Genomic DNA, 10,007 nt, shown 5'->3' on the forward strand with positions numbered 1-10,007 from the left:
TTCCATTATGACGTAGTGCTCCTTGCTTCTCACAAAGCATATCATGGATACAAAATGCTTGGATGGCTTTGGGCGAAAGGAGATGGCCTAAAGAGTCGGTCGCTTGGCGCCCCTCCCCCTCCCACCAGTATTATGGATTTGTTCATCACAAACAATTGAAATTGCTCATCGCCAACGGTAAAAGCGCCCAACACCGCCGGTCCATTGCTGATGTGAAATTGCACATGTCTCGGGATCTCAGGATGCCTCCATGTCTTTCCTCGGTGTGTTTCAGATTTTGTTTTTCTATTTCAATATGCAAAGATAATCACTCTCTGGAGTGCAAGAACCTTTGACCTTATTTCGAAAAGAAAAACTTTGACCTTTCTTTTGAAGCCCTCCGATCCTAGGATGTGACCTTTGCACGTGTTGACTTTTTGGGGTAAAATCCACATCTCCATCCTCATTCCAACTTGAGTTGGTTCCTGGAGTTGGACTAATGCTACCTTCTGCTTTTTTGGTAGACCTTTGATTTTAATTTTCCCCTTTCCACCAATAAAATTGCCTTCCTTGATGCCAAAATCCTTTGTTCTTTTCAAACTTGTTTTCATGGAAGTGGCGCATTCGCATTTGGCAGTTCTTTTTTGTTAGAAACACATTTGGCGGTTCTTGCTCCTCGGGAAGGCTAGCAAATCGACTATCCGTTCCATGGGGTCTGAATAAAACTTACAAAGTCACAATCCTCGTCGATCTAGGATTGTGTTGACGACGCAAAGTAATACCAGGTTCGAACATTTAAAAAGTAATACAAAGTTTGAACATCTTTGCCACATGGCTTACATGAAGAACTGTCTCATTACATTTATAAAATTCAACACTGGAAAATAGATTGCATCCCCAAATTCAGTGCTCAAAATTCATCAACTCTTTCTCTGAGTGAGAAGTCAAGAGTACTATTCCCATGATAACACTACGTTAACGTTGTAAATAACATATTACAAGGAGATAACATATAAGAATGGGAAAACAGTCGGATGTCAAAACCTAAAACAGTACAATGTTGTTCAACAGAGATTCCTTACCGCTATGATATCCCAAAGATTCAGAACCTCCATAGCCGACCTACCAAAATTCGCAGGCAAACTGGAAATCTAAGCCGCCAAGAGGGCCAAATTTTCTTCTAAAAGGAGGGGCTAATTAATTGTAGGCGTACAGTGCCCCATGTTATATTACACATGTTATTACAGCTGGGGTACTTTACCCAGGATACTTGTCATCGGCTCTGAGAATTTGAACTTACATACTTCAGTAAAACATCCAGCAAAGAGACCATACAAGATAACCTGACACTACTCCACAGATGAACACGACTATTTGCTGGCCTGATGGCTCACCAGCCGGAATTCAGGCTTGAGACTGCAATGGCTCCTACAAGTTAGGTTGGGGGCAAAAAATTACACAAGGCAAGATCATTGTAGCAAGGTTTCAACTACAGCAGAGATTGTCTTTGGTCCTCCTCGCTCGAGTAGTGATAGGGCAAGATCATGCTCGTGCCAACTTCGAAGCCCCACGGCAATCTTCTTCAGTGTGTCCAGTTTTATGTCCCGTAGCCATGTCGGGACAAACTTCACCACAAGGAATACAAAGCACGATACGTACGCCTTCCACGTACCTGGGTCGCACCCCAGCAGGATGTGCCCATCCAGAACACCAGCAATGAAATCCATGTGGGTGCCCACCACTCGCGGTCTTCTCGAGAGGAATGACAGTTTCATGATGGGAGAAGTCTTTTCTGAGCCCCAGAGTAGACTCCCACAGAAGAAAAGCATGTTGGCCATGGCATAACCTTGAAGTGTGCTGGCCACCGGTCCAGGGTCTTCCAACATCTGTTCCTGAGCTGATAGCAGTAGCGTCGGCAAGGTCTCCTCATATAGCACCTGGACCAGGAGAGGGCCCCCTGCAACACACAGCAGTCCCGCACCAAGCATGGCAACCTGAGAAGCCATGGATGCAGCACCAGACAGTGGCGGTCGACCTGATTTTAAATGCGGAGGCCCATTGGAAGACCATCCATTTGCAAGTTTGTGGGAACAATCAATCACTTGCCTGAGGATCATCTCGCTCACAAAGTAAGTATCGTGGAATGTTCGACAAGTTCTCAGGTAGATGAATCCAGGGGCCATGGGAAAATGAAGACCTTGGTGGCCTGTGATTGACTCTCCCATTAAAGCTCCAACTCCACGGCTTGCAGTAATATCAGACCCACTGGATGGGGATGAGCGCAGAAAGGATGAGAAGCAACTTTGGATGAGCTGTGCCACCGCATCTTTGTCTCTGCCAAACGGAGACCGAATACATGAGAGGACAATAAAATCATGCCACCTTCGCACTTTCTGTGTCCACAAGGCCCCTATGATGGGCATGCTTGGCCAGGAACTACCCCCTGCACAGTTCTCCAGTGCCTGACCAATGATCCCGTGAATGTAGTCGAGACTCCTATCCAGCTTAAACGTAATTGTCAAGCTGACAAGTGCAGCCATTGGTAAAGGAAGCATTGGCGGCACACCACCTGCAAGAGTAAAATGAAAATTTTCTATAAGCACAGAGTAATAAAGATATTGGTGCAAATTTTCTGCAACGATGATGCTGAAAACCTGAAGGCTATCACACATAGTATGAACTAATGCAACTAAATTGATGCATAAGAATAGGAAGCAGGCTGTACGTGGATAGCAGCTATGAATCTGAACACCAGCAGATGCAAGGATTTCCTTTACTTCATCTTCAATGGAGTGAAGAGCAGCACCAGGGCTGGGCCATTCAGTTCCATTCATAGGGACAGCTTTCCATATTCCTCGTGTAATTTCTGCTGAGAAGTAGCTAACAATTGCAGCAAGAGAAGCTGGTAAGAAGTCCACTAGATCCCGTAAACCTGCAATGCAACGGCACATTAACACATGAATGAGATTAAGACATATCCCCATAGGACTGGAAAATCAATATAATACATTAAAATGGAAGCAAGGAGGTTGCTCACTGGTAGTCATGTCTCGGCTGGAAATCCTCCCGTGATAACAAGCTGTAAGAACAGCTTCAAGAACATAAGGAACTGCTTCTAGAAATTCCCATGCTGGAAGTGTCGGCCTTTGGTAAGAATCATCAGATGTACTTAGAGAGGAACCACTGACACTGCTACTGGAAGCAGATGAAAGATTACCAGATACTACCCCGCTTTTAGTCATTTTTCGGCAAATCATACTCAAAATTTTGTTTGCAACTTGATGGACAGGATTTGTATTGCCAAGTCCAGAAAGAGTAGAGGCTATGCAAGCTTGATTCTGAATGTACCAAGCCCTTAGCTTGGGGAAGGAGTCAATATAAATTGGTTGGGTTGGGACCTCGTCGAACGAGCCCGTACTGCTGCCAGAGTTGGTACTAGTAGCAGATGAATTTGGGAACTCAATACGGCTATTGTGCATTAACACCAAATAGTCCAGAGTAAGTTCCAACCTTACTGAGCCTCCACGGCCAGCAAGACAATACTCTTGAGGGGGCTTGTAAAATTTCCACAACCGGAGAAGACAAAGAAATGCACAAGAGAAGACCGAGTAAACCGACGTTTCATCAACAATGGTAGACCTGTGGTTAGATGGGGGTGGCATTGACCCAAAAGCTTCACAGAGTGGCATTAAAGCTGCGGCAACATCTGGAACCTGTATGACAAAAGGTTATTATATTGTGAACTAACAAACAGCACAAACATATAGACTGCAGACAACATTATTCTAGAGCACATGAAAAGTGAAAGTAGTTATCTATCTATTTGATACTGTAGAATGCAGCATTATGGGTTATCACAGTGCTGACCGTAAGTAGCGTACCAATATTAAAGCTTTAGTACATAGTGGGGTATGGCCATAACAATATACGTCAAGAAACTAATCCAGAGGCACACAAATTTATGTGGTGCATCTCAAAACCTACAGAGCAACTTCAGCCATCAAGTCTTAGAACAGATATGCCAGAAAAGTGGTAAGAACTTGGATTTGCCATCAAAGCATCTTAAAGAAGGGCTGATAGGCATATGAGGTGCCAACTTTGAAAATGACACAAGAACAGGAACCAAGATATTGCATGCTGACATCAATTTATATCCACATGCACTATAACGGTAAACTTGTCTTCTTTTTTGTATCAGAAATGTGACACTGAGGCGTTGTTCAAGCTTTTGGAATTTGCTAAACAATGTAGTTAGGCTTTAGCAAATGGAGATGCCAGCATGCAATGAACTCGCTTCTTTTTCTACTTTCAAGACAAACAAAAAAAGAACATATTTTTACGGTGCGCTCTGGACAGAAAATACAGAGACTCCGCCACCAATTTCATATGTTAACAATGGATTGTTGCAAGAATATTACAGTCAAGCAGACAGTGCATTGCTTACCATTCCATACAAAGAAAAAATGTGGACAGCATCGACATATGAGACACCAAGTAAGATTGCATTTAAGGTAGACTTCTGACTAAGGTAGTGGCTCATGCTCCCCTGTAATGAAGAATCTGAGGGCAAAGGAGGCGACAATAACTTGACCACCATGCGGACAACATGTTCCTGAAAAAAAATGTAGAATATAATTAAGATGTTTTAAAGGAAAAGTTGCCAGATAGAATTTTTCAGACCCATTTCCGTGTGCTCACAAGAGTAGCCTCGGAAAACTACTCCCCCCGTCCGGAATTAGATGACACTCAAACGGATGTATCTAGTAAGTAAACAAAAGCTTCAACAACGTAGCAAATTAGAAAATGTGCAGTTCAGAATATTTCTACGCTGAAAACATAAACTTGTCCTATATTCAGAAATATAGGCTAGCCTTGCTTTTTCTAATACAGCAAAGAAATATGTACTAGAGCCATGAAGTTTGGGGCCATTTTCTGAACTATTTGCTTAACGCTAGCAAACAATCACTGATATTAAGATATGATTTTTACCAGAATCAGCATAAAGTAAATAGTGGATTTGGAAAGCATGGACAAGTCAACTCAATATTACTCCGTATACTGTTGTGGAGATCAACTCGCCAAAAATCACTAGATATTTTAACAAGACCTAAGGAATTTTGATTAGTTGTCATGAACTTGTAATTTTTCATGGCAAATTTGGCAATGTAAGCATGTTGGGAACTCTTAACAATAAATAAAAATAAATTACCTGAATATTCCAACCACGCACAAGTGATGCACCGCAAACAATTTTAGCTGCAGCTGACTTTTCTTGTTCTGAACCATTCAATGCGATGTGGTACAGTTTATCCAATTCTGCAACACTGAATAGACAAAACAGAACTACAAATCAAAGAACTAACATGATATACAGATAAGTAGGACCAGGGAAGTGCAGGGGTGAATTGAGAAGTATAATGAACTAAGAAACTAACTTGAAAAAATGGAGATTCCTGGTAGAATAATATTGAAGATATGTGTTTTAACTTCGCTTTACAGCAAAGATGCAGTGCAGAAAGAAAACTGCTTTAAAATACTCGGCGGACTGGAAAAAAACTGTTCAATTCAATGCTAGCCTCTAAAATTTCTATTTTGGTTCCAGATTTAGCTCCATATACCTTGAAGCAGGAGTAGCAATGAGAGCATTTTTCAGTGGATCAGATAGTGGAGCTCCTTGCATAAAGTTTACCCATGGCGATTCCTGGGGTAAAGATGTATCCTTCGAATGCCCCGGCAGTACAACATAACCAGGCCACAAGTAAGCAGTTGTGTCGATCAAATTCCTCGAAATACAGGCTTCAACTATAAGATGTAGCATGTTTCCAACTGAAAAATGGTAGGTAGTAGGGGGGAGGGTTAAAAGCTAAGACAACCAGAGATAAATATGTTTTCAAAGTATTAGTGCAACAGTATGAAAATATAAAATCAAAGAACAGCTAGCAACTAAATAATAGAACAGAATACTACCAGGATCCACTAAGCAGTCAGAAGTCAGTTTAGTTACAAAACATGATCAAATTGCTAGCATAAATATAATACTCTTCTTAGATTGAAATATAATAAAAGGACATGACATTGTTAAAAGAAGTACAGGGAAAATATGCCTAACAGGAAAAATCACAAATACTCGCAAGCAACATTTTTCAGAAATGCCAAGACAGATTGCATATACACAAAATTGTCACAAATAGTAACCTCAGTGAATATTATTGAACTGTAACAACCATCAAGTATAATAAGAGAAGGTACAGGTACCAGCTTTCGTCGAAGAGTCACTCTGGCCAATCATGCTAGGGTTGCCACCAACAACCTTACAGTTGGCCCTAAATATTGCAGCTTTTGAAGCCGCAGCATTGGCCACATTCACTAATGATGAAGGTGGTACAAGAAGTCCTGAATATTGCACCAAATCCTGAAGAGAAGATACAAGTCCTAGTCTTCGGGGCAGACTTTTGTTTCCTTCAGCTCCACATGCATCAGTTTCTTCCTTGAGAATTGCAGCAATTGCTAGTGGAATAAGAGCTAATAGCATGCATAATCTTGTGTCTAGATGAGGAATTGGACCCTCTAGAGGTTCTCTAGCCTAGCAACGACATTAGCGTGTGAGGAGGCCACAAAAGAAGTAAGTCATATGATTTCACCCATGATAATACATCAAAGGAAATGTTTATTACCCGCTGTACAAGACGAAGGGCGGAAATCCAAAGAGCTTTAAAAGTTTCCTGCCAACTTGCCTCATTAATTGCTTGGGCTGTCTTGGACATTTCTGAATCAAGGCAAATATGGTATTAGTCGATGAAAACCATGCCACACCTATAATAAAATTGGAAGATCTAAACATTATGATCAAAATTCACACTGTCGGTTACTATATCAAGACGACAGAACAGATATGTAAAAAGCTCTTCAGACACTAACAGTCTAACACAGATAAAAAGGTGAAATAATTCAAGTCAATATAAGCTGATCGTGTGGGAGTACCTTTTATAATCTCGATAGCAGATATACCGCCTAGATGCCTCCCATCCATTGCATTCTCCATGTAAATATCAAATATAATCCAACAGGCAGCTCTCCCAGCTCCTGTAAGTTGGCCCAGCATGGAATTGCTGGATCTCAAGTTACCAAGAACACCCACAAGCCGTTTGTTGTTTGGTTGGTAATCTAGATTGCTCACTCTCCAGATATACATCACCAGATCATCAATTTTATGGCTAGTAGGCAATAATCTCTCGAGTGCCATCTTGTGAGCTTCAATCAGTGTCAGCCTCTGGCTCAGAACACTGAATTTGTCAGGCCTAACCTAGAAAATTGTCTAATTAGCACAAAGTTGCCATTTGTAATGTTGATTCTTAGGTCAACCAAAGAATAAATGGACTGACAAGTTGTTTTTCTAATAGTTGTTAGGCAAGGTGATGTGAATTTATATATAAGAAAATTCGTACATTCTTAACACATAATAATGGAGCATGTTTACAACAACGACAACAACAAAGCCTTTCAGTCCCAAACAAGTTGGGGTAGGCTAGAGTTGCAGCCCATAAGATCTCGAAACCTAGTCATAGTTCTGGCACGTGGATAGCTAACGTCCATGCACCCCTGCCCATGGCTAGTTCTTTAGAGCATGTTCACAAATTGAAAATAAAAAGGGAATAGCTAATGGAGCAGTAAGTTAACATTAGAGTAGTCACTATCTGTGCAAAGTGGAAAAGTAGTCAGAACAACCTACAGAAATGCAGCTTTACCTTGACATCATTAATATGGTTAATTATAATACTTGTGCCTACTCCGTTTGTTATATTTGATTGTAAAAAAGACCTAATTGTTCCCTTATCCTCACATGGTAACCCAACAAGGTAACAGGTGCCAAAATATGATGATTGGCTGCAGGCAAAACTGAATGCCCATGGGTATGAATATCTACAAAGTTGACATGTTAATAAGTTTGTTCAAGACGTACATGTTAAGGCATATCAAGCGCAGAAATGCCTGAATCTTCGTATCAGCGGCCATGATATGCAACACTTCCAAAGCCATGACGGTGTTCCTTCGACGCAACTGTTCACGCTGCTCATTTTGCTTCACAGCGGAGACCCCCTTGACATCCATGTCCATGGGCTGTGGCCCTTCAATGGGATATACACTCTCCTGGTCCTGCGTCATTCCAGATGAAATACCGCAATCCTCCAGCACGGAGTCGATCAGTTTGGTGATAACAATCAACACAAACAGGATGACAACATGCCCAAAGTCCGTTCCAGAAACCCCGTAGCTTTTGGACAGTTGCAGAGCAGCGTCGATGGATTTCGTTATCCTGGGAGCCAAAGTAACCATGTATGAGCAACTGAGCAGCAGCTAGCAAGCAGCATACATACAGATCACTGATAGCAGAAATCTGAACCGGGCTTCCCGTTCAAACATTGCATAGCTGAACCCTTACTTGTCACGATTAGACCCGGCCAGGAGAGACAGCGAGGAGGACGTGACGTTGCCCTTCAGCAGCTCCAGGTACAGCCGGTACGCCTCCGGCTGCGCCCGCCGCTGCGGCAGAACCCTGCAAAAACCACCGCCAGAGAGTCACTCTCGCGTATCCTTCCAAACGGCGGGAAAACCGGGCGGGCACTGGCGCGGACCTGGCGGTGAGGAGCGCGAGGACGTGGAGCGGGCAGAGGAGGCGGGACGACATGGCCTGGTCGAGCAGCTTCCAGAGCGAGGGCGAGTTGTGCGCGAAGCAGAGGTTGGAGACGAGGATCCCGGCGAGGTCCGCGCTGGGGACCCCGGCCCCGGGCTCCCCGGCGACGAGGCGGGAGATCTCCACCGCGCGCAGCAGCGGCGGGTCCCCGCGCGCCTCCGACGCCTTGACCGCCGCCATCACCCTCCGCTCCAGCGGCTCGCCCCCGACCCCGCCCCCCGCGGCGGGCGCGGCCGCCAGGGCCGGCGCCTCCGCCGCCCCCATTCGCCCGCAGGCGGCGTCGCCGAGGGTTTGGGTTTGGGATTTCGCGTCTCGATTTCGCCTTCCCTCTCTCTCCTCGTGACTCGTGAGTCTTTGGATGGATCCTTGTGGATGGAAGGGGGGAAGAAGGTGGTTTATGAGGCGGGGGACAGGGCGGGGGGGATCTGAGCCGTCGGATGGTTCTGTTTTGGCGTGGGGCCGTCGGATCTCCGTCCCGTCGCCCTCGGTCGCAGTCGTACCGTGCGAGACGGGATTGACTTCCCGACGGAATGACGTGTGCGCAAGCAAGCGCCTGGCCAATCGCGGGCCCAGGCGATGGGACGAATTGCCCATTGTGTCTTCTTTTTCTTTTTATGGTAAAAAAAATGAAGACCCCCAATTCTTAGGAGAAGAAAATTTAGGCATAAACGCGCATGGCGTCAGTGTCGGCACACCGCACACGGCCTGACCGTTATGGGGTGGTGACTGTATCAGGTGTATGCTAACAGGTCGATTGTCATGGTGCTCCGCTTGCTTCTTCCTTGCGTCCACCTCTGGATTTTTTCCTCTTTGAAAACAGTGTTCACAAATCATGGCGTCGTGTGAAGGACGCTCGACATCATCGTGCTAGTCAAAGTCTTTCTTGCGAAGGAGCTATCATGTGGGTTTTTGATAAGACGACTTCATCGATTTTTCTGTTGAAGAAACTACAATACATGGGAAACACGGAATGTAGATGCAAGCCCCCTCCCTGTCTGGCAAGGACAAAAGCGTAGATAGAATCATTTGAGCGACGCCTTCGACCCGTCCTTCGAACCACAAAAGCTCATCCATGCATTATGTTGGGGGACATATATCCGATCTCGATCGTCACCCTGGCAATGCACTTTTCTACTGAAAATCATCAACAATCGTTAATGTTGGAAGGGAGAGAGGGATTTGATGGAATAGTTGTTGTATTGCTTGAGCCTCGTGGGTAGAGATGGCAATGGGTACCCATTACCCGTTTGCCCTGCGGGTAAAGACCCTATTAGGGTAAGGGTATGGGACAAAAATTTACCCAGGGGTATTTAAATGAGAAAATATCATACCCATC

At 44.3% G+C, this 10,007-nt stretch overlaps 1 protein-coding gene across 1 annotated transcript; it reads right to left on the minus strand.

The window, feature by feature from the left end:
* Positions 1 to 1,157: 1,157 nt before the first annotated feature.
* On the minus strand, positions 1,158 to 9,033 carry LOC123051540 (mediator of RNA polymerase II transcription subunit 33A). The gene is made up of 12 exons (XM_044474440.1): positions 8,613 to 9,033; positions 8,420 to 8,533; positions 7,940 to 8,293; positions 6,961 to 7,277; positions 6,654 to 6,745; positions 6,235 to 6,562; positions 5,598 to 5,805; positions 5,189 to 5,303; positions 4,424 to 4,591; positions 3,017 to 3,692; positions 2,705 to 2,911; positions 1,158 to 2,548 (listed from the first exon to the last, which is right to left on the minus strand). Exons 1-12 carry the CDS (start codon positions 8,933 to 8,935, stop codon positions 1,449 to 1,451), a joined length of 4,002 nt encoding a protein of 1,333 aa, XP_044330375.1. The 5' UTR covers positions 8,936 to 9,033; the 3' UTR covers positions 1,158 to 1,448.
* Positions 9,034 to 10,007: the final 974 nt, after the last annotated feature.

The sequence above is a fragment of the Triticum aestivum genome, chromosome 2D (genome assembly GCF_018294505.1).
Source record: "Triticum aestivum cultivar Chinese Spring chromosome 2D, IWGSC CS RefSeq v2.1, whole genome shotgun sequence".
NCBI classification, from domain to species: Eukaryota; Viridiplantae; Streptophyta; class Magnoliopsida; order Poales; family Poaceae; genus Triticum; species Triticum aestivum.

Bases quoted from the DNA above. Each gene is read 5' to 3' on its own strand.
- LOC123051540 (XM_044474440.1), bottom strand. From the start codon at position 8,935: ATGGGGGCGGCGGAGGCGCCGGCCCTGGCGGCCGCGCCCGCCGCGGGG. The intron at 8,294-8,419 runs GTAAGGGTTCAG...TTTGGCTCCCAG, and splicing joins GCCGGGTCTAATCGTGACAA to GATAACGAAATCCATCGACG. The intron at 2,912-3,016 runs GTGAGCAACCTC...GTTGCATTGCAG, and splicing joins CAGCCGAGACATGACTACCA to GTTTACGGGATCTAGTGGAC.